This window comes from Physeter macrocephalus, chromosome 17 (assembly GCF_002837175.3).
Source record: "Physeter macrocephalus isolate SW-GA chromosome 17, ASM283717v5, whole genome shotgun sequence".
NCBI lineage: Eukaryota > Metazoa > Chordata > Mammalia > Artiodactyla > Physeteridae > Physeter > Physeter macrocephalus.
This window is the reverse complement of record NC_041230.1, coordinates 41,775,192-41,801,241: the sequence shown is the minus strand read 5'-3', so window position 1 is coordinate 41,801,241 and position 26,050 is coordinate 41,775,192. Positions and strand designations below refer to the sequence as shown.

At 37.7% G+C, this 26,050-nt stretch overlaps 1 protein-coding gene across 2 annotated transcripts in view; it reads right to left on the bottom strand.

Moving 5' to 3' along the window:
* AP1G1 (adaptor related protein complex 1 subunit gamma 1) overlaps positions 1-26,050 on the bottom strand; it is an 82,269-nt gene that overhangs the window by 50,878 nt on the left and 5,341 nt on the right. Inside the window, exons 1-2 of one of the 2 annotated variants that reach the window (XM_055078807.1) lie at positions 11,419-11,514; positions 3,264-3,467 (exon numbers count right to left, since the gene is read on the bottom strand). In XM_055078807.1, coding sequence (XP_054934782.1) covers positions 3,264-3,464 — 201 coding nt within the window. In that variant the 5' untranslated portion in view covers positions 3,465-3,467; positions 11,419-11,514. Of the gene's footprint in view, positions 1-3,263; positions 3,468-11,418; positions 11,515-26,050 lie in introns of those variants that run through there. The other variant, XM_007115820.2, reaches the window with a different exon arrangement.

The following is a 26,050-nucleotide window of genomic DNA, read 5'->3' as shown; positions in this document are numbered from 1 at the left end:
CCCTTTTAGAATTCAGTGCTTTTCCTAAATTGTTTGCTGTCCCTTAGGAAATGGTAGAATTGGTAATGTCTGACAGTTTTTTAAGAACAAAACATAAATGTTTAACATTTATTAATTTAATTAACCTTTAAAATAACCCTATAAAGTAGTATTATGAATATCCCCATTTTACATATGAGGAAACAGGAAAGGTTAATAAGGTTCTTGCTCAAAACCAGACAGCAAAGTAACAAAGCCAATTCACATTGAGGCAGTCTGGTTCCCGCAGCTGTGCTCTTAAATTCTAGAAATAACAACCACATAACTGAATCTTTTTTTTCTTGCCCGAGCTGCCTCCCCAACAGCAACTACACAGGCCTTGTGTTCTGAATTCTTCCTTCTCCTAACTCTTACCTTCTACCATTCTTTTTCCCTTTTAAATAGATGCTGGTAACATATGCCATCTCAAATCCTTTTTACTGCAAGGCAGGGCTAAAATATTTAATTAACTTAATGCAAATAGCTATTTATAGATTTAAACTAAACACAAAGAATGAATAGGTTTTAGAGTTATACAAGGTTGAGTCACTTAAGTCACTTAAACTCTAAATTTCAGTTTAAACAAGTCACTTAAACTCTATATTTCAGTTTCCTCATCTGTACGATGAGGATACTACCTACCTCATGGGTTTTACTGTAAAATTTAAATGAGACTTTTAAAATATGGTTACTAGAAATTTTTAAATTATACATCTGGCTCATATTTAATTTCTGTTGTACAGTATCATGTTAGATACTGCAGTAAAAAAGAAAAAGAAACAGGTGAAATTAGCTTTAATAATATATTTTATTCAGCCCAATATATCTAAAATATCATTTCAAAATATAATCAGCATATAAATTATTAGTTAGCTATTTTACATCTTTCTTTTGTACTAAGGCTTCTAAATACAGTATGTATTTTACACTTACAGCACATCTTAATTTGTACACTACATATCCATCAGAAATATGTGAACTGTATTTAGATTTCATAAAACTTACAAATGATAAAATAGATTCACATACCCAAGTTTTAAAACATATTTAAAAGTTTTCCAATAACTGCATCAAGTACCCACCCAAAATTTATTTTCCTTTAATATTCACCTCAGTTGAACTAGCCACATTTCCAAAGACCAGTGGCTACACAGCTAGTGGCTATCATAATGAACAGTGCACATCTAACAAATAAAATGCAATTAAAGGCTGGCTGTTTTTACACATAATTAAATGAAAATGACACTGTGATTCATACATGCAGGAGAGAGAATCTTGATAGAAACCTTTTTATGGGTACATTATAAAGGCAATTCCAATGGGTAGGGTACCAAATTACTGATATGGATAGGGCCATGACTTATTCAAACAGAGGGAATGTTTGAATTCCCTTATTCCCTTATTCAAACAGAATGAGGGCCTTAAAATTATGATTCCTATTCCCACTCAGAAAAATCTTTATTTTTTTGTATCAAAATTTTAGTACTTTGAGTATGAACACTCTCCACCTAAGACTTAAATGTTTTATCTAATTAAGTTCCAAAACACCAAGACAGACCTGAAAAGCAGTTTTATTTAAACATGTTATAAAAATAAATCTTAGAGATATATATAGAGAAAACTCCTGTACAAAATGAAATATCACCAAAGTCTATCCTATGATTTTAAATTCAAGCGTTTGTCTTTAAAGTGCACCCTTTGGAGTATATAAATCTACTGTTTCGATGATGTTAACAGTAGTACTCTCTGAGTGGAAGGATTAGGAGTCTTCCCTTCACTTGACTAACTTAATGAGTCTACTTAAAATCAACCAAAAAGGGCTTCCCTGGTGGCGCAGTGGTTGCGCGTCCGCCTGCCGATGCAGGGGAACCGGGTTCGCGCCCCGGTCTGGGGGGATCCCGCATGCCGCGGAGCGGCTGGGTCCGTGAGCCGTGGCCGCTGGGCCTGAGCGTCCGGAGCCTGTGCTCCGCAACGGGAGAGGCCACAGCAGGGGGAGGCCCGCATACCACAAAAAAAAAAAAATCAACCAAAAAGAATATATGAACATCTATTTGCTTTATACTAATTATGTCACGTACTACATGGATAACCACACCTAGATCCATTTCTGATATAGTAAAAGCATATAACGTTTATTTATAGAAGACAGCTGTTGTTTTTGACTGCCTAGTATCTGGTCCTTTCCTCTGATATTAACACCTCAATTTTCCTTTGGGGAATTAATGCTCTCCTACTCTCAAACATGTATTTCTAGAGAGGCTGATCTCATTTCCTGCCCCAAAATGAGCATAAAAGTAACCCAAGTCAGGCTGGTAAGATTCAATCCCATTACTTTTTTGTTTTAACCTAAGGGTTAGGGAATCTCCTTCCACTGAAGTTAATGAGCTGAACAGAAGATAAACTGATGATCATCTTTCCTGATAAATATATCAAAACATTAACAATATTATCTTTGAATAATGCAAATATGGGTAGTATTTTTTCTACTTGTACCTAAAATTGCACAGTTTCTTTTAATTTTGCAGTCTTTTCCATAAAAAGACTACTTAGCATGTAATTAAATTCTTAAGTGAAATAAAATTTAATAGCATTCATAAGAATTAAAAAACAACCCACTATACCCTTCTCTGTGACTCAATCTCCCTTACCACATACAAACGTGGAAAGAAGAAAGCACTTATCACCAAGAATATCATGCCCAGACTGGCTGTATGTGTTTGTATGTGGGAGCAAATCAAGAGGCAGACCTGCACAGTGGTTATAGCTATCAAGGAAGGAGATAATTAGGACAAAATCCTTAAATGCTATTACTTGGCAACCACCTAATTTCTTTTACTTAAAAACATCTGTCAGGAGTGCTCCTCATAATATCACTGCACTGAGGAAATAATTGAGAAAACATTTAGCAAACTTTTCTTAAATGTATACTCATTATAGTCCACGACCTCTGACAGAACAATCACAATCTACTGGTTAATCCCGGTCAATCTTTAAACTCACTGCCACCATCAAAACATACCCTAATCCACATAATGAGAGATTCCCAAAGGAAAGGAAATGATGGCAATATCATGCCTTCCCAGGTCTGCAGCTTTCTCTCTCAATTCTACCCTCAGTCCACAATAATCAGACTACAAGGACATCAAAAATAGCCTGTCCTCCCCAACAGGAAAGACTGACAATCCCTGACCTATTGACATTAAAATAAGAGTACCCTTGCTAGATGTGGTCTCAGCCCAGCCTACCTGTCCAAAGTGAGCAGGGTAGCCCAGCATGTGCATATATAGTAATTTTGCCACATTCCGACACCGGTATGTATTGTCTTCTTCTCTAAAAGATGACCGAATTGCAGCACATTCTTTCTGGATCATTTCTCGTTCTTCGGCTTGGGTTCGAGCTGTCCGGATGGTCCGGATCAGCTCCCGCAATCTGATGGGGGCTGGCATCCTCTGGATATGGAAAGACATTAAATAAAGACGTTCACATTTTTTACTACCAAAACCATTCACACAACTTCCCACACACATTTCTGATTTTTAAGAATTTAAGACTTGCTGAGTCCAGTAATACAAAGTTCCAGCAAAGCTGTTACATACAAACCCCTCAATTCATTAAACCTCTGGAAAGAACACAAATAAAAATGTTAAGTATTAACTAAAGCAAAATAAGACATAAAATACACCAATATTGTAAAGCCTATCACTAATATCAAAATATCTTAGGAACTAACTCAACCCAAATCTTTAGGCAATCCTTAAATTAAGGAAAGGCCTATGCCTAACCTTTAAGAAGATAGATATTTTCTGCTCAACTGTTGTTAAACTCAACAAAGCTCAACAAAGTATCAGATAAATACTGAATATGATCATAATCAAAGCTCAATTCAACAAAATGAAAGATTAGGAGAAAAGACCAAATATCAGATTTAAACACTTTTTCAAGAAGCATAATCATCCCAGTATCCTAGGTACTCTTTGAAAATGTGATGAGGAAAAAAATAATAAACTGAACTCAGCATACAAAACTGTCAACTGAAAAAAACGCACAACCTAAGAGCTGAGAACTATGTTTTATTCAGGGCATTACTGATGCCCAGGATACAGCATCTCAGATAGCTCTTTCAAAGAAGTAAGGGAGGAGCCAGGATATATAGGAGGTTTTGCTGTGGAAAAAAACCATGTAGTTGAACATCAAAAGATGACTGCCAATCACAAAAACAGATGTCTCAAGGTAATGATTTTAGTGCTTTTCTACGTATGGGAAGATGCAAGAGTCTGGGCTGACTGAAATCATTCCTTTGATATGCATCTTAACTATCTAGGGCCCGTATCCTGTTTTTCTCCATCCAGAATTCCCCTCAAGGTGCACCATGGGGGACAACTGCAGTGGCTGATGGCTTCACAGCTACAACATCCTTTGTTTACTGAAATGGCAGGTGACAATTTTTTGTCCAGAAGACTACTGGTGTCATATTCTCAAGAATATTTTAAAAAGTAAAAATAATAATAATAACAGAGGACCTATAATAGAAAAAACAATTACCAAAAAAAAAAAACCCACAGGTGGAGAATTTGCACTACCTAATTTCAAGAAATACTACAAAACTACAGTAATCTGAACATTGTGGAACTTAATTTAAGGACAGACAGAGAATAATGGAGCAAAACAGAAAGTTTAGGAATAGACCTACACAAATATGTTCAACTGATTTTCAACAAAGGGGCCAAGGTTATTCAATAGGAGGAAGGATAGTCTTTCAACAAATGGTGCTGGCACAACTGGATATCTACATGAGAAGAAAAAAATTAATCCTGGACCCTAACCTCACACAATATACAAAAAATTAACTCAAAATGGGACACAGAAGGAAATCTTTGGAAACGTGAGTTAAGCAATCATTTCATACACAAGCAAAAAATACAAAAGAAAAAATTAATAAATCGGATTTTATAAAAATTTTAAACTTTTACCCTTCAAAAGATGTCATTATAAAAATAAGGCAAGCCACAGAAAGAGAAATAATACAATTCCTATCTTACAAAGGACTTGTATTTAGAATATATAGTTCTACAACTCAAAAATAAAACAATCGTACTTAAAAATGGGGAAAAGATTTGAATAGACACTTCTCAAAAGAAGGTATATGAATGGCTGTAAGCACATGAAAAGATGCTAACATCATCAGTCAGCAGGGAAATGCAAATTAAAACTATAAAGAGATATCACTCCACACCATTAGAATGGCTAAAATTGTAGGCAAAAATATAGAACAAATGAACTTTCACAGACTGCTCATGGGAATGTAAAATGGTTCAAATACTTTGGAAAACAGTTTGGCAACTTCATATAAAGTTAAATATACACTTGGCATATGATTCAGCAAATCTACTCCGTATTTACCCAAGAGAAATGAAAATATATATTCTCACCAAGACATGTACACAAATGTTCAAAGAAGCTTCATTTATAATTGCCAAATGCTGGAAACAACCCAAATGTCCATAAATAGATGAATCATAATCAGTATACCCCTATAAAAGAATACTTCTTAGAATAAAACAGAACCAATACACAACATACAAGAGTCTCAAAAACATTCTGCTGAGCAAAAGAAACAAGAACAAGAGAGTACATATTGTTATGATTTCACTTATATGAAACTCTAAGAAAGACAAGTCTCATCTACAGTGATGGCAAAGAGATCAATGATTACCTGAGAGGATAAAGATAGGGACTGGACTGGGATGCAAGGAAACCTTTGGGGGTGATACAAAACGGATATATGCACATCTTGAAATTCACCAAACTGTATACTTAAAACAGTTGCATTTTATTTTATACATATTATACCTCAAAGTTAAGAAAAATGATAGAATTAGATAATCATTACAATCACCTTCAGTACATATTAGCTGTGGAATCCTAAACCAATGATTTTCAATGTTGTTCTAATCTAATATACCAGGAGGATGTCCCACTCCAATCAGTTCACTATGGTATCAATCCTCAAGGTAGGGACAGTACATTAGGAATTTAGAAAAGTTCCCTAGGTATGATATGCTCTGGTATATTGGCCCTCTTAAGATTATGTGTCCTAAACTATGCAAAACTACCTGTATAAGGCTGTTTTGTTACTTTTTTTTAAAATAGAAATTTATTTTATTTATTTTTGGCTGTGTTGGGTCTTCGTTGCTGCGTGCAGGCTTTCTCTACTTGGGGTGAGCAGGGGCCACTCTTCGTTGCGGTGCGCGGGCTTCTCATTACAGTGGCTTCTCTTGTTGCAGAGCACGAGCTCTAGACACGTGGTCTACAGTAGTTGTGGCTCACGCGCTCTAGAGTGCAGAGCTCAGTAGTTGTGGCGCACGGGCTTAGTTGCTCCGCGGCATGTGGGATCTTCCCGGACCAGAGCTCGAACCCGTGTCCCTTAACACTGGCAGGCAGATTCTTAACCACTGCGCCACCAGGGAAGCCCCTGTTTTGTTACTTTTTAAGAGAACTATTCAAGGGTCTAGCGTTTGTAGTTTACAAAGCACTTTTACATTTATTATCTTCATCATCTCATTTGTCCCTTTTTGTCCCAGAAAATCATTATCCCCACTTTGCCTTTGAGGAAACTTGGTCTTAGAGCAACTATTCAACTTGCTTAAGGTCACAAAGGCAGTAGCTGACAGAGCTAGCACCTGAACCTGGTATTAAAACTCCAAGAGTTCTTCCCAATACTTCAAAAATAAACATTATATTGGACTTCCCCAGTAGTCCAGTGGTTAAGATTCCACACTTTCAATGCAGGGGGACATAAGATCCCACATGCCGTGCGGTACAGCCAAAAAAAATAAACATTATATATACATGAAATTATATGACTGCTAAGATTTGTTTTAAAATATTCCCAGGGGAGGAACTTCCCTGGTGGTCCAGTGGTTAAGAATCCGCCGTCCAATGCAGGGGACATGCGTTCGATCCCTGGTCGGGGAACTAAGCCCGTGTGCCACAACTAGAGAAGCCCGAGCACCACAACAAAGAGCCCGCACGCAAAGAAAGATCCCGCGTGCCGCGATGAAGATCCCGAGTGCCGCAACTAAGACCCAACGCAGCAATAAATAAATAAATAAATAAATGTTTTTTAAAAAAAACAAAAATACTCCCGGGGGAAAAAATATTGAGGAAGGAAAATAGGCGAGAAAAATATGCAACAAAATGGGCAAAATATTGATCACTGAGGAAGGTATATGATAAATACATGATGGTACATTATATTATTCTCTATTTTCATGTGTATTAGAAGTTGTTCATAACCAAAATCTTTTTAAAAGTCAAAAAGTCTCGACAAACAAGGCATTTCAATCCTTAAAATTTTTCATAAATAAAAAATATGAATAGGGATCTAAATAAAGAACTACTTTTCACAATAACCTTAAATACCACGGACTTCAGGATAAAACAAAATTTAAGGGTAAGCAAAACCAACATACTCTATATTCTTTCAACATAGTGAAATATAAGTAAGAAACGCATAAAGCTACTACAGCTCTCAGAGATCAAGAACTAAATATAAAATCAGTTTTTGACTGTCTAAAGCCCAGTCACTGTACTTTCTTTCCTTTTTTTTTTTTTTTTTTTATCTTTTGGCCATTCTGTGCAGATGTGGGAGTTTATTCCCTGACCAGGGATTGAACCCATGCCCCCTGCACTGGAAGCACGTAGTCTTAACCACTGGACTGCCAGGGAAGTCCCTGTACTTTCAAAGAGAATATTATGTATTATCAACTCTAACTTGGTGTGTGGGGAACAAGAGATCTAAAAATCAATCAAGATCAATGGTAATACTCTGCTAAGAAATAACTTCTCTCTAGGAAGACCTCAATGATTCTACAGAACAAACAAAGACTATCAGAAAAAGCCTAAATCTAGTCCCAAAACGTGTAGTCCAATGGGAAAAATCACAAAAGTTTAAGCCAGCTGAGAGAAAAACAAGTTACCTGGAGCAATTTCTTAGCTATCAGCCTCAGAATCACAGAAATATAGTTTATTCCACTAGCTTTTTTTTTTTTTTTTTTTTTGGCCGCACTATGCGGCATGTGGGATCTTAGTTCCCTGACCAGGGATCAAACCTGCGGGCCTTGCACTGGAAGCACAGAGCCTAAACCACTGGACCACCAGGGAAGTTTCAAAGCCACTACCTTTTTATGGAAGAAACTGAGGATGCAGGATGTTAACTACCTCATACAAGGTCAAAGAATTAGTTGCTAGCCCGACTCATGTCTCATGATCCCCCCATTCAGCACTCTTCCTCTAATAACCAGGCTGCCTCTAGCTTACGGAAAAGCAGTAATTTTTTCTTCCCTTGGGCTATGACAACTTACTACTCCTTGACTTCTTTATATATCACAGGAAAATATTTTAATAGGTCTCAACTAAAAAAATGCACATAGAGGGCTTCCCTGGTGTCGCAGTGGTTGAGAGTCCACCTGCCGATGCAGGGGACGCAGGTTCGTGCCCCAGTCCGGGAAGATCCCACATGCCATGGAGCGGCTAGGCCCGTGAGCCATGGCCGCTGAGCCTGCGCGTCCGGAGCCTGTGCTCCGCAACGGGAGAGGCCACAACAGTGAAAGGCCCGCGTACCGCAAAAAAAAAAAAAAAATGCACATAGAAGTTGAGAATTATGTTTTATTCGGGGCATTACTGGAGACTATAGCCAGGGATAGAGCTTCTCAGACAGCTCTGAGGGACTGCTCCAAAGAGGTAACGGAGAAGCCAGGACACATATGAGTTTTTGTGGGAAACAAAACAAAACAAAAGAAACGTAGTCAAACATCAAAAGATGTTAATCACAAAAGACACACATCTTAAGTTAATGATTTTAGTGCTTTTCTATGCATGGGAAAATGCAAGAGTCTAGGTTTACTGAAATCATTCCTTTGATATGCATCTTAACTACTGAGGGCCGGTATCCTGTTTTTCTCCATCCTGAATTCCCTTCTGGGTGCACCACTGGGGGGCTGCAGGGGCAGCAGTGGCTGACGGCTTGATGGTGGGCCAACACTTTGTTTACTGAAATGGCAGGCAACATTTTTTTTTTTGTCCACATAGGCATGAATGAAAAACAAAAGTTTATTTACATAGTACAGAATTTAGTATATTTCAGAATATATTCTAAGATTAAAACTAAACAAAAAGTTCTGGTTCCAGTGAAGATGGGTATAAACAACACTCCATGGAGACTCCTGCCTCTCTCTCCTCTGAATGCAACCAAAATCCTCGACAAAATGCATGCCACAGCTACCTGAGGACTCTGAAAAATAAATGACAGCGAGCAGACTGGAGAAAGAGAGCAGAATTCGAAGTTCCCTCAAACTGGCAAGAAGCTATCATTTTCCTCCAGTATTGCCCAGCCTGTACCCAAGGGCAGCCCAAAACCCAGAAGTGCTCACTGGGTACAGAGAAGGAACTCTAAGGAAAACACTCTCTTTCTCGTCCAAAGAGCAGGGAAAGAAAGATAAAGGACAATGGAGGAAAAGGCTCAATTTTGTTTAGTTTTGTCCTTCGCTCCACCCGTGCCCCTAGGCAATACTGCAACAGTGCTGGCCGTGGCAGAAAAGCAATGGCAGTAACAGCCAGGCAGGCACCTAGAAACGGGGAAAGGGAGACTCTTCTCTTCTGACCAGAGGAGCTGTGATCCTAAGAGCATGGCGTAAATCACTCCCTATCCTCCCAATGCTCGATAAAGGGTGAATTCGCCAAGAAAATACAACAATCCTAATTGCAAACGTATTCGACAGTAGTGCTAAAACATATATGAGGCAAAAATTGACGGATATGAAAGGAAAAATAAACCACCACTCAATTATAGTTAGAGACTTCAACTTGCTTTCTAAGAACAGAACTATAGACAGAGTATCAGCAAAGGTGTAAAAGACGTGAACGCCACTGTCAACTAACTGGATCTAACCAATATCTATAGAACACCCCAACCAACAACAGAATATACATTCTTCTCAATTACAGAACATTCACCAAGATAGACCATGTCTTGGGCCATTAAAACAAAAAAAGTTAGGGAATTCCCGGGCAGTCCAGTGGTTAAGAGTCGGTGCTTTCACTGCCGTGGCCAGGGTTCAATCCCTGGTTGGGGAACTGAGATTCCTTCCACAAGCCACGCATCCAAAAAAAAAAAAAGTTAATAAATTTAAACGAATGGAAATTAACTCTCTGTGTACTTGGAAATTAAACAATACATTCCGAAATAATCCATGGGTAAAAGAGGAAATATCAAGGGAAATTCGTAAATACAGTGAACAAAAACATAAACACACATCAAAATCTGAGTTATACACTAAAGCAGTGCTTAGTGGGAAACATACAGCATTAAATGCTTGTATAAGAACAGAAGAAACATGTCAATAATCTGACAATCTAAGGTTCTACTTTAAGAAACTAGAGGGAATTCCCTGGCAGTCCAGTGGTTAGGACTCCAAGCTTTCACTGCTGAGGGTACGGGTTCAATCCGGGTCATCCGTGGTCAACCCTGGTTGGGGAACTAAGATCCCGTGAGCGGTGTGGCGCAGCAAAAAAAAAAAAAAAAAAAAAAAAAAAAAACTAGAAAAATAGCAAAATAAACCCAAAAGAACTAGAAAAAAGCAAACAATAATTTAAAAAAAATCAATTAAATTAAAAACAAAAAAATATATCAAGTCAATGAAACCAAAACCTGATTCTTTGAAAAGACCAATAAAATTGATGAACCTGTGGCCAGACGATATAAGAGAAACAATACAAATTAACAGTTATTAGGAATGAAAGAGGGGAGAGCACCACAAACATTAAAAGGATAATTAGGTAATAGTATGAACAACTCAATGCACATCACACCTGGACATCCATATTCCAAAAAAAAATGAACCTTGACCTAAATTTCACACCTATTAACTCAAAATGGATCATAGATCTAAATGTAAAACATACAACTATAAAACTTTTAGAAGAAAATATAGGAGAAAACCTTCATGACCTGGGGTTAGGCAGAATTCTTAGACATTATACCAAAGGCACAACCCATAAAAGAAAAAAATGATAAAACTGTACTTTTTTTTCATAAAAAGTACAAACTTTTGTGCCATGAAAAACACTACTAAGAAAATGAAAAGACAAGTTACAGAGACTGGGATATTTGCAAATCACATATCAACAAAGGGCATGTATGTATTCAGAACATATAAAGAACTCTTAAAAACACAACAGTTAAAACAAACCAATCCAATTTTTTAAAACAGGCAAAAGATTAAAATGGATACTTTACCAAAAAGGTATAAGGATAATAAATAAGCATATTTAAAAGATGCTCAACTATATTAGGCATTAGAGAAATACAAATTAAAACCACAGTAAGATACTTCTACACACCTATTAGAATGGCTAAAACACCAAGTGCTGGGGAGGATGCAGAGCAAATGGAACTCTCATACACCGCTGGAGGGGATGCAAAATGGTACTGCCATTCTGGAAAACAGTTTGACAGTTTCTTATGAACTTAAAACATATGCTTACCATATGACCCAGCAATCCCACAACTTGGAATTTATCATAGAAAAATGAAAACTTTTGTTCACACAAAAACCTATACATGAATGTTTATAGCAGCTCTGTTCATAACTGTCAAAAACTGGAAATAAAATGCGGTAAATCCATAAAAATGGAACACTATGTAGCAATTTAAAAGGGAACAAACGATTGCTACATGGCATTACACAGCTCTAAGGTATTATGCCTAATGAAAGAAAACTGTCTCAGAAAAGGTTACATATTGAATGATTCCATTTAAATGAAATTCTCAAGAAGACAAAACTATAACGATGGAGAACAGATCAATGGTTGCCAGAGGTTAAGGTTAGGGAGACTAAAAAGGGACAGCCTGTGGAAGTTTTTCTGAGATGACAGAACTGTATGCTAACTGTGGTGGTTATTACATAAATCTATACATGTGTTGAAGTTCACAGGACTGTACACTCCAAAAAAGGTCGATTTTACTGTATTTTAACTTAAAAATTAGAGTTTTTAAAAAGTAAACAAAAAAGCCTTCAATTAAACAATTTAGACCTATTTGACCAGGTATAGTAATATACACTTGGGATATTAAGTAGGCTAGTGAGAAAGTTACTCATTGTTCCAACCTGCTTTAAGACACATTTAACCACTAGTAAAACAAAACTGTTCAGCTTATAAAAGATAATAGCAAACCCTTATTTAAGGGATGGCTGAAGGCAGGTCTCACCTGAAAGATGAAGTCATGTTCTTTGCCAGTAAAATAGGGATGGGTGACAGGGAACTAAAAGGGGCTCTACTGAGCTAACCCCCATGAAGGTGTCAAGCTGTCTAGAAAGGAGTTCCTGAGTGGCATGTTGAAACGTAGTGCTTTCCAAACACAGCCAGGTCAGAAAAGGTGCCTGTTAGGCTATATCCCTTTTGGACTTCTAAACAGGTGAACTGAGACTAAAAGAGAGGATAATGCTTTAATTACGTGGAGAGGGACAATGACAAATCTTGGAGAACTTGTATTTCTCTTTATTTCTACCTTAGTGCTTCCCCGGTGGCGCAGTGGTTAAGAATCCGCCTGCCAATTCAGGGTACACGGGTTCGAGCCCTGGTCCGGGAAGATCCCACATGCTGCAGAGCAACTAAGCCCGTGCGCCACAACTACTGAGCCTGCGCTCTAGAGCTCGCGAGCCACAACTACTGAGCCCGCATGCCACAACTACTGAAGCCCGCGCGCCTAGATCCCGTGCTCCACAACAAGAGAAGCCATCATAATGAGAAGCCCGCGCGCCACAACTAAGAGTAGCCCCCGCTCCCCGCAACTAGAGAAAGCCCTCGTGCAGCAACAAAGACACAACAGAGCCAAAAATAAATAAACAAAATTATATTTCTACCTTAGATATGTAAGGAAGTCTACTCTAAAATTCCAGCCATTTCAAATCCTGCAAAAGAGAAAATCAAAAAGCTTGCGTCTGGACTTCCCTGGTGGCGCAGTGGTTGAGAGTCTGCCTGCCAATGCAGGGAACACAGGTTCGAGCCCTGGTCTGGGAAGATCCCACATGCCGCGGAGCAACTAGGCCCGTGAGCCACAACTACTGAGCCTGCGCGTCTGGAGCTTGTGCTCCACAACAAGAGAGGTTGCGACAGTGAGAGGCCCGTGCGCCGCGATGAAGAGTGGTCCCCTCCCGCCGCAACTAGAGAAAGCCCACACGCAGAAACGAAGACCCAACATAGCCAAAATTAAATAAATAAAAAAATAAAATTTTAAAAAAAAGCTTGCGTCTATGTTTTGGCCAAAGCACTGAAAGGAGGGAGGCACACCACAGGAACTACGCATTGGAAGTAGTAGCAATTAAAGTCAAAGAATTACAAATGGAAGGAAAAATCACTGGGCTACAGAATTGGGCCTAGTAAGCTAGCCTTTCCTCTGGCCTCCCCAAGTCTTCTTACATTAATAAACCTTAGAGATTATGGTTTTACATTCTGAATGAAGATTTTGAATGACAAAGTTCTTAAATCTTTCAAATACATACTCTTAACATGTTGAATATCTCTCAGACACAGTTTCTGCAAAGAACATATTTAAAAGAAATGTTAGCACCAAAACAATAAAAGAAAGATCCTAATAATCAACCACCATTGTTGGCCAAGCTACCTAGGGCAAAGCCGCCTGACTTCTCCAAGCCTCTGTTCCATCAACTAAAAAATAAGGGTATCGAATCAGCTTTAAAAATCTGTGAGGGACTTCCCTGGTGGCGCAGTGGTTAAGAATCTGCCTGACGACGCAGGGGACATGGGTCAGAGCCCTGGTCCGGGAAGATCCCACATGCTGCACAGCAACTAAGCCCGTGTGCCCCAACTACTGAACCTGTGCTCTGGAGCCCACGAGCCACAACTATTGAGCCCGCACGCTGCGACTACTGAAGCTGCCTAGAGCCCGTGCTCCGCAACAAGAGAAGCCACCACAATGAGAAGCCCGCACACCGCAAAGAACAGTAGCCCCATTCGCCACAACTAGAGAAAGCACGCATGCAGCAATGAAGACCCAATGCAGCCAAAAATAAATTTTTAAAAAAAAGAGCTGTTGGAGAAAATTCACAACTCTTTCAAAAACAAAATCTATGAGAATAAATATCCTGTTCCAGTCTGTCAATTTTAAAAGTATCATTATTTATAAATCAAAGGTACTCCCTTCATTTGACTGCTTGTACAGTCAAAGCATCTGTACAAGCATCTCTGTACAAGGAAAAAATAAACTAAACCAAACTTCAATAAGGAGCAAAATATCATATACTATACTTAACTGAAATACAGCCATTAAGTTCGAGAATCTTGAATTCAGAAAGCAGCAGGATCAAGGTCTTTAATCAGAAAATGAAAATGAAAATTAAAAAAAAAGAGTTTAACAGTTCAGGGCCCATTAGACTACAGTTATAAAACAGAGAATACAACATCATAAATGACATCAACATTAGCATCATTTAAATCCATTTCAAAATGGAAAGGGAGAATGTAAAAACTTTGGAATCAGAAGTTAGCTTCATGCACCTCTTCTTTTTCCTCCTTGTTCAATCCAATTAGTCACACTACCCCAGAGATGACCTAAGTAACATGTAAGGGAAACACGTTATACCAGTAAGTGCCAATCACTCATTCAACAAATATTTGCTAAGCATTCTCTATGCCAGGCATTGCAATAGGTGCTGGGGACTGGCAAGGACACAGCCTCTGTCCTTAAGATCTCAGTCTACTGAGGAAAACAGATTTTTAAATTCCAGCCATACAATAAAAAGAAAAATTGCTAATCAATGACAGAACAGAAAATTGTATTTATGATAAGCCAAATTTCGTCATGGCCAAACTAACTCAATATAATTAGAAATTTTTTCTTTTGTGAAATTTAGTGATTTCTGGATCAGCCGAACAAATCCAAAATCCCATACAGAAAGATATTTGTAGCACAGTACCACTATACAATTACTCATCCAAAACCTTTACGGGAGAACTGAGAATTTCCTTAATTTTAGAAAGGTAATACAGTACCTACACTGTATGTCATAATTTGCCCACTATGTCTGGAGCAGCAGTTCCATTATCAAACAATATTTCTGCAGTAACACATAAGAATATTCACACCAAATGAGAGAAATAAATACTACAAACAGCCTCATATCTGGTCAGATCAGACTTTAACACCAAAAGAATTATGAAGAACATCTGGTTTTCAGTATTTTGGGGATTTCAGAACTGATAAGAGATTGTGCACCCTTATCCTTATCCAATGACCCTATCATTGTTTAAAATGATGACCCTGGAGTAAAATTACCTGGGTTTGATTCCCAGCTCCACCACTTATTAGCTGTGTGCCCTTGTGTAAATGGCTTAACCTCTCAGAGTTGTGTCCTCATCTGCAAAATGGGGTGGTGGGGTGGTGTGAAGTACCTACCTCAATAGATTGTTACAAGAATTAAATTAGAATACATGTAAAATTCTTAGCAAAGTGCCTGGCACCCAGTAATCACTAAACAAATGTTGGCTATATGAACAAATTATTCTTGCATAAAATAATTCTGAGCAAAAACAAGTTGAAGAAAGATACGCAGTAACAATACTTATAAAGGTTTAAAACACATGAAAGCACCTATTCTTTAGAGATACTACAAAAATGCAGTAAGAGTATATGTATAACTGAATCACCTTGCTGTATACCTGAAACACTGTAAATCAACTATACTTCAATTTTTAAAATGCAGTAAGAGAATAAGAAAGAACATGAATGTAAAAGATAACGGTCAAATCCAACACAGGGGCACATCTGGGAGGAAGGGGAATATGATCAGGGGCAGTGATACACAGGAAACTTCAGCTATACTAGTGATGTTTTATTTCTTAGACTAGGTAGTAGGTAAGTGAAGGTTTATTATTATTTGCCATATGCTTTATATCTGAAACATTTCTAAAAATTAGATTCAAATACATCTAATCTATCTAATGAATGTTGTAGACGACGTAACATACTTTTATTACAATGTTGAGGATTTCCTCATTTTTTGAAAGTTTTTACTTGCTTTTCAAAATACTCAAAAACCACGAGATTCCTTAAAATACAACAGCTTAAACACCTATCATAAAAAACAATAAACTCTATGCTTTTTTTAAAAATTTGGTAAGAATATAATGTATAATGACTCAGCTATATGGAACATAGCTGAGAATCCAAAACACATTTTCATTATCTCATGCAGCCAATAGAGAGCATCACATCAACACACAGCTACACAGAATATCTACTTCACTCTATTTGCAGGCTCTTATTCAGCCTTTTCCAGAATAGAACAAATTAGAAAACTAGAGAAACTGAAGAGGGTGGGGGCCAGGAGAAAGAAGCTGTTTTGGGAAAGGACACTGATGGTAGTTAAAGTGTCACCTAACAGCAAGGGGAAAAACAAAAATGGTAGCAAAACAAACAAATAAAACTTACATATAACAGAAAAAAGCATTCAAAAGCACAGTAGCAAGACTAATAAATTCTAGAGATCTGCTATAACAACACTGTGCCTATACAATATTATACTGTGCAACTGAAAATTTGTCAAGAGGATAGCTCTTATTGTATTCTTACCACAATTTAAAAAATAAAGTTTGTGCCCTTACTTGATTGACTTCTATACTATTAAAAAAAGTTAAATTACTCAAAAAGGAAAAGATCAAATCACTGGTAAATCTCTGCCTTTGACTTCCACAATAATTACCTTAATTTACAGCTTTTTAAAAAATATCCACAATTAAAGCATTTATCTCACACACACACACACACACACACACACACAGCACAGTAGTCTGATGATACTTAAGTGTGCTTGCAAAAAGTCTTCAAGTCTCCCTACAGTCCTAAGGGTATTAACAAATTACAAACAGTACCATAATCCATTTTTATAAGACCCTGGTTCATCAAGGAATGGTTCAAAAAGATCAACATTTAACATTTAAAGCAGAAGGTAGAAAAAACTGAATATAAAACTATATCCTAACTCATCAAATTATACATTAAATATGTGCAATTTTGTCTATTACACCTCAATAAAGCTGTTTAAAAAATAAAGGTAACAATTACATGAAAATAAAAGAGTATTGACTGAATAACCAATTTCTAAAAATTATATAGTTCAGACACTGTCTGCTCTTATTAATTTAACTACCTGACCCATCAAAGGCTGGGAAAGATATATTTAAGTCTATTACCATGACTGTGTGTCTGTCAACTTCTCCTTTTACATCTAACCACCTACATTTAGTATTTCAATGGTTTCAGCCAATGATTAAATGTCTATATATTTTATATGTACATGCTTGTACACTTTTTCAAAATAACATGTCCCTCTTTGTCATCTTTTATAAAACTAATAATAAAAAGTAAAACACTAGGACAAGGATAGAAAGGAAACACAGAAAAATTAAAAGTCTGACTTGTTAAGGTGCAAGGACTGTGGTTAAATATATTCTAATTAATGAATGGTTATCTGATAAATAATGATGAAAAATATAGAGAAAAAAGGAAGTGTGAAATTCATTTTGGAAAAATTTCTATCCAAAATGGTTAAACAAAATTAGGTTTTGGAGCTTAAACCTAATTAGATTACTTTACATACCCAAAGTAATCAAAATTATAAATGCTTCATACAGGAAAGAAAAATTTTAAACAGTAGAAGAGACCAGAAAAATAAAAATGACTGCATATGTTCCAATTCTCTTTAATTTTATCCCCCAAGTGGAGAACATGGTTATTTTCCAAAATCTCCGCAAATCCCTTTGTGGGATAAAGATTTTCCTCATACATCAATACCACCTCCAAGCCATAATCTCCTCTTTTTTTCCTTTGAAATACCTATTTTTCCCATTTATTCATCCTTGTATTCCTCTTGCCTAAAAGAGTAGGAACTCACTAAATACTATATTTACTGAATTCTAAAGGCCAGAAGTCTTATCTACAGAAAATATACTTGTCCTTTCCAAAGCATACAAAATAAAGTGCACTGGCTGCTAACAGCTATGGGAAAGTACTCAACCCAGTCCTCTATTCTACCCTGCTCAGTTAACTTTCTTCCTACTTCTGACCTCACTCCCGGGCTGTGAGCTCTGAGCTGACAGCCAACAGTCAAAAACATATAACGAGGACTTCCCTGGTGGCACAGTGGTTAAGAATCCGCCTGCCAATGCAGGGGACATGGGTTCGAGCCCTGGTCCGGGAAGATCCCACATGCAGCAGAGCAACTAAGCCCGTGTGCCACAACTACTGAGCCTGCGCTCTATAGCCCCTGAGCCACAACTACTGAGCCCGCATACCACAACTACTCAAGCCTGGGCACCTAGAGCCTGTGTTCCACAATAAGAGAGCCCCAGCAATGAGAACCCCGTGCACTGCAATGAAGAGTAGCCCCCACTCGCTGCAACTAGAGAAAGCCTGCGTGCAGCAACGAAGACCCAATGCAGCCATAAAAAAATAAATGTACTTGTTGATTGATTGATTGATTGATTGATTTAATTTATTTTAAAAAACACATATAACCAAGAGGCTGGGGCTCCTGCTTGCTATTTGGTCCTTCTTCCTCTAAACTTAAAGCTTAGATTTGAGCTCTAAATCTAAAAAGAAATCCTAAATTAAAAGCAATTTTCAATATTAAAATTATCTTTTCTATCCACTCACTATACTTGAAGTCTTTCTTGCTAAACAATAAGAAATTAGATCTCAGTTAACTTTACCCCTCATTACTGTGTAACAATCCAGTCACAGATTTGTAAGTATGGCTGAAAATACTCAAGGGACCTAAGTTAACACTGGACAAAACCCTCCAAAAGAAGTTACTGTGCTTTCTCTCTCATACTCTCCATATGGCCTATAATTTCAAATTTTGCTCCCCACAGAACCTCTATTTCAGATTTTTATCTTGTATGCATATTTGAATTGCTTTAGTGCATTTAAAACTTGCAAAATACTATGACCAAAATAGTAAGAATGCTTAATAGTAAGAAACTTAAACCAAATTGATCAACAGTATTATGCTTCAATCAGACTTTTACTTTCCAATATATCTTATAGACACCACCTGTCATTAATATGACTTAGCTGAGTTTTCTCACTGTGTTTTTATGGTTTTCTTTCTTTTGGGGAAAGTGGGCGGGGAGGGGGAGGCAGTGCACATCTATTTCTCCTGTATGAAGAATGTGTTCATAGAAGGGAAAAGGAGAGACCAGTGTTAGTACATCATTGTTTGAATAAAAGAGATTAAATCTGGGGATAAGTATTTTGGTCTCTGGAGAGGCAAACACCACTGTGGGACAGGGATAGTTCTTTCATCAAGTTTCACAGTGGCCTAGAATGATGAAACACTCAAGACCAGCCAACTTTATATGCTCTGGTTTCAGGCTCACAATGCAGCTTTCTGATTATTAATCACCTTCTTAAGTACCTTGCCTCCCAAACACCTCCATACAAGGAACAGAATGCCCTGGAAAGCAGACGCAGGTAATTCAGTAGAAAAGCATAACCCCTTATGAATTACAACACTGTTATTTTAACTTACACATCAGTGAGTTCGATCAAGATGAATCATTCCTAGGTGAAATACTGAAATGGAATTTCTGGATCTTCAAGGCTAAGCCTGTGAAAAGAGCGACCACATTAAGATACCACCACACCCTGTCTAGGCAGCCAGTTGGCATCCCTCTGAGAGATCTTAAGCTCAATTCTCCCTAAAATGCTACAGTGTTACAGGAATCTTCTTTTATGCTTAATTATCCATAACCAAAACTGAGATTTTAAAAATGGATGGATGTAAATGCAAATGTCTACTGAACGATTCAATCACACTAATTCACATGAAAAGCAATAAAGGCCACATAGGCCTTCCCTGGTGGCACAGTGGTTAAGAATCCGCCTGCCAATGCAGGAAACACGGGTTCGAACCCTAGTCTGGGAAGATCCCACATGCCGTGGATCAACTAAGCCCGTGTGCCACGACTACTGAGCCTGCGCTGTAGAACCCGCGAGCCACAACTCCTGAAGCCCATGCGCCTAGAGCCCATGGTCTGCAACGAGAAGCCACCGCAATGAGAAGCCTGGGCACTACAAAGAGTAGCCCCCACTCACCGCAACTAGAGGAAAGCCCGCGTGCAGCAACAAAGACCCAATGCAGCCAAAAATAAATAAATAAATAAATAAATAAATTCATTTTTTAAAAAGGCCCAATAAACAATGATAGATGAACATGATCAACATCAAATTTCACACAAATAAAATAAAAAGCAATTTTTCACTCTCCTAATCCTGATTTTAGCAAAGATATCCTAGAGTCCTCAATTATCAAAAACTGTCACAAAATTCTCCAAGTAAAATCTTAGTTTTCTTAAAGATACGCTCCAAAGGATAAGATAAATTTTAAAGGAAGTATCTGTGCCTAGTGTGAATATAGATGCATTTTTAACTTCTGTATATTTTGATATCTTTCATATAATGAACATGCATAATTTGAGAATTCTTGCTTTGAAGATTCAAACAAATTAACAAAAACTACAAGAATGGATAAATAAAGCAAAACTGCAAACTTTCAAAATAATAAGATGGTATTCATCCTAAAAGGACAGAGTCACAGTTATCTATGGGCATTTTTCTACAGGGTGACATTAGAAAGTTATGAGAAAAGGATTTAATACTAAGATAACAAATTTTCCCTAGCATATTCTTCATGAATCCAAGTTCTGTTAATTTGGGACAGCAAGAAGGGGGTGGGGATGAGGGGCTCTGGTCTATAAGAAATGAAGGATTCATTTTTAACCTATATTTGACATTAGTTAGAAATAGAGGAGGGAAAAGTCCCACTGACAACAGTGCCGAAAACTATAAAATATCTAGAATAAATTTAGCAAGAAAGGTACATGAACTAGATGAAGACAGGTATTAAATCTATGAAACCTTTACCTCAATGAATGGAAACATCATAATAAGGAAAAGTCATCCTCATTAAAAAATGTCAGGCCTCCCAAAATTAATATATGAATACAGTGCAATTCCAAACACTGGGCTTGGGCTTCTCTGGTGGCGTAATGGTTAAGAATCTATCTGCCAATGCAGAGGACGCGGGTTCCAGCCCTGGTACGGAAAGATCCCACCTGCTGGGGAGCAATTAAGCCCGTCTGCCACAACTACTGAGCCTGTGCTCTAGAGCCCGCGTCCCACAACTACTGAGCCCACGTGCCACAACTACTGAAGCCCACGCACCTAGAGCCCATGCCTCTCAACAAGAGAAGCCACCGCAATGAGAAGACCGCACACTGCAGAGTAGCCCCCACTCGCTGCAACTCAAGAAAGCCCGTGCACAGCAATGAAGACCTAACACAGCCAAAAATAAAATAAATTTCTAAAAATTAATTAAAAATAAGAAAACACTGGGCTTTTTTGAGGTTTTCTGAACTCAACAGAATTATTTTCAACCCATACAGATATAATAATAAATGTTAAAGAACAGTCAAGAAAATGGAAAAGTACAGTGACAGGAGCTATTCTTAACAGAGTGTAAGTTTCTATAAAGTTATGATATTCAAAACAGTAAAATAATGGTACAGGAAGAGTAAAACAGGACATCCAGAAATAGAGCAAACACATATGGGAACTTAACATAAGATAAGGTGGCATTTGATTCATTGAGAAAAGGATGGTTTATTTAGTCTAGACATAGTTGGCTCTTTATACAAAGGAAAACCATAAGACCCCTTCACACTATATAAAAATTAACTCCAGATTAATAAACATATGTGTTATACAACAAATTAATGTACCATAAGATGTTCTTACAAGATAAGGAGAAAAACAACTTGAAAGAAAAATGAACCAAGGACGTAGACAATTCTCAGTAAAAGAAATCCAAAAGGCCAAAAATCATATCAAAAGAGGCTAGCTCCAGCAATAGTCAAGGAAATTAAAATTAAGACGAAACTGAGAAACCATTTACCAACTAGCAGAGCAGCAAAAATTAAATTAAGTAATTACGTCTAATTATGTGATGTTATGGAGAACCCACTGCTAGTGGAGATGGAAATTATGACAACCTATTTAGAGAGTAATCTGGCAATAATAACATTTAAAATATAATTCCTTTAACTCAGAAATCCCACCTTGGAGATTCTAGCCTGTAGAAATAATAGCATCAGCAAATAAGGTGACATGTACAAGGATGTTTACTGTAGCGCTGTTTGTAGTGGCAAAATCTAGAAACAGCCCAAATGTCCACAAGAAAATAACTGAATAAATTACGTAGAGTACATCCATACTATGAGACATAATAGGGATATTTTAAAGAACAAGATAGAATTATATTTACTGACTATGATGTGTTAAGAAAACCTTGTTAGAGTAACATAAAAAGTATGATCCAAAAAAAAAAGGTATGCTCTACCTTTTGTAAAAACAAAGAATCCCTATATATGCACATTTATGTTGTATATATAGTACTTGACAAAGCATGGAGAGAAATGTTGAAGTATGCCCATAACCTGGTAAAATGGCTGGGGAGTAATAAAACGGATTAGGGAAATGAACAGCTTTTTTAGAAGTATGTCTTTAGATTTTTTTCATTTATTACAATGGACCTCTATGATGTTGTAACTTAAATAAAGACTTTTAAAAAATCCTCAGCACTATTAAAGTAGATTATTCAAACACAAGGGGAGAGGGACTTCCCTGGTGGCACAGTGGTTAAGACTCCTTGCTCCCAATGCAGGGAGCCTGGGTTCAAGCCCTGATCAGGGAACTAGATACCACATGCATGCAGCAACTAAGAGTTCACATGCCACAACTAAGGAGCCCACATGCCACAACTAAGACCCAGTGCAACCTAATAAATATTTTTTAAAAATTCACTTTGTTATACGGCAGAAACTAACACAACATTGTAAAGCAATTACACTCCAATAAAGATGTTAAAAAACAAAACAAAACACAAAGGGAGAGTCAGTAACAAATCACTGAACTATCAACATATTTCCATTTTGGGGGAAAAGACTGAAGTTCTCAACTTACTATTAGTTTCTTTAGCATAATGAATTACATAATAGGTATTCAAAAGATAGAAAAAAGATGGCAGGAAGAGTACATTTCTTTGCTGTCACTTGAAGCTTTTACATAAGAAAGAGTCTGAGCAAACTGCAAAAAGGATAATATCAATTTTAGAATTAAACATCTAAATAATATTTTCAAAGACACGGCGATAAGGTTTTGTATATGTTCTAAACCTGAAAATAAACTTCACTGACATCAACTCTATCAGTCACAAGTAAATGACCTGTAGAAAACTTCCATAGCTCACTCAGGACCCTGACTGCTTTTGGCTTGACCAATTACCATGTATCTGAGGACCTGAACATGTTTCCATATTATTTTCATTCACATCATCTATTCTGCAGAGTAGCTACTAAGTGCCAGGCACCGTGCTATATACTAGGGATGCCATCTTAGATAGTTCTTGTCCTCTGAAGCTCAGGAAAAGTAAACAATTCAACAAATACTAAAAAAAAAAAAAAAAAAAAAAAAAAAAAGTACTATACTCCTTTGCCTGGTGTAGAGAGGAAGGAAGAATAGGTTCACCAGATGGAAGGGAGAAAGAAAAGCATTCCAGGTATAAGCAGAACAGGTACAATGAATGAAAGAACACGGAGTATTCAAGGAACAGCAAAAAGTTCAGTTTGTGTAAATAGAATAATACAACCAAGTGCTAGTAAAGTCAAATTGTAAGCAACTTCCTCATTCTACTTTCTTAAATAATCAACACCATCTATTAAACTTGCATCATGTAAAGTTTCTAAAGAAAATACAGAGGTCATGTCTTCACTGACAGAGAGAAATACACATTTAAAAAAACCAAATATATTTACTGAGTACTATCAGAAAAAGAGGCTCAGGGACTTCCCTGGTGGTCCAGTGGCTGGGACTCCATGCTCCCAATGCAAGGGGCCAGGGTTCGACCCCTGGTCAGAGAGATGGATCCCACGTGCTGCAACAGAGAGCCTCATGCCGCAACTAAGACCCGATGCAGCCAAATAAATAAGTAAATATTTTTGAAAAAGAAAAAGAGACTCTTTTTTGTTTGGTTGACTGTTTTTTTAATTTTGGTCCACAGAGAGCGGCATGCAGGATCTTAGGTCCCTAACCAGGGATCGAACCCACGCCCCCTGCAATGGAAGCACACAGTCTTAACCACTGGACCGCCAGGGAAAGCCCAAGACTGCTTCTTCTTACGACAGTTTTCCTTCAGTAATCATACCCCAAAAACCCTAATATCTACAAAGATTCAATTAACTCTACACAGCGTACCTATTTTTTCAGTTAGTTTCCCCATTCATTTCAAACCAGTATTTTCACCATATTTTAAAAGTATCATGTTATGAAAAATTTCAAAAAGTGGGAAGGGAATCTTTCATGCAGACTTTAAAAAGGAATTTTAAAAATTAACTTCCCTTCCGTTTCTTCAGCTTGAAACTGAACAATTTCCCAACAGTGAGGTTTAGTAAGTAGCTATTAAACTGAGCTGCAAAAACACTGATGGAACTTCTTTTGAGTTGTTCAACTGTGTGATCATTTACAAAAGTTACATCTTATAATCAAGTAGTGTACATCATCTATGCTCTGACAATCTTAATTTTAACCCAAAGGCTTATAAGGAGGGGAGTGCAAATATTTTACAGTTCCAAAGATCTAAGTTCATGTCTTTCTCATATTTGCTCTTCCCTAGAATCCATAACATTAACCTCAAAGCCAGATAAGCTGCAAAGCCTAGGATGCTCAGCCCAACACGATCAGCTACAACATGCAAACTGGAGTGAGCAAAGCAACTGCATATCAGGTTACACTGTGACTGCTGCACTGTAACAACAGAGAAAGGAGGGTAAAAACTACTTGCCTTTAAGATGCCTTTAATTATTAATAAAGTACAAAGGTCACATATGTTTTCTCCATCTTTAAAAAAAGAAAAAACAATTTTTTTTTCCTTCTAAGACTGTTTTTCACTGGTAATACTTATAACTCATTAATTTTCTCTCTCTAATGGTCTGAGTAAGGCAAAACAAGGCCCCCCGCAAAAAAGGTAAAATTTCCAAGTACCTAGTGAAAAAAGCATTTCTTGTTTTAATCATATTATCCTAACCCTTGCCCTTTTTTGTACAAAAGTGTCAGTTAATACTGACTCAACAAGTTTGGCAAGTGTGGGGTTTTTTTTTCTTCCACTTTTGGACTCTTCAAACTTTGACAAGAGATTGTTCCAGTAAGCAGAACTCATGGCAAATTAAGCATTTTATGTTACTCCTTCAGTGAAGAAAAACCTTACATGTACTTTGAAGGTAGAAATGACGCCTTTACTGATACAAAATTTTCTATACAAAAAGCAAATGGAGGGCTTCCCTGGTGGCGCAGTGGTTAAGAATCCGCCTGCCAATGTAGGGAACACGGGTTCGAGCCCTGGTCCGGGAAGATCCCACATGCCACGGAGCAACTAAGCCTGTGCGCCACAACTACTGAGCCTGCACTCTAGAGCCCGCGAGCCACAACTACTGAGCCCACGTGTCACGACTACTGAAGCCCACGCACCTAGAGCCCATGCTCCGCAACGAGAAGCCACCGCAAAGAGAAGCGCACGCACCGCAACGAAGAGTAGCCCCCGCTCGATGCAACTAAAGAAAGCCCACGTGCAGCAATGAAAACCTAATGCAGCCAAAAATAAATTAATTTTTTAAAAAAGCAGGGCTTCCCTGGTGGCGCAGTGGTTGAGAGTCCGCCTGCCGATGCAGGGGACATGGGTTCGTGCCCCGGTCTGGGGAGATCCCACATGCCACGGAGCGGCTGGGCCTGTGAGCCATGTCCGCTGCGCCTGAGCGTCCGGAGCCTGTGCTCCGCAGCGGGAGAGGCCACCACAGTGAGAGGCCCGCGTACCGCAAAAAAAAAAATAAAAAAAAAAAAAAT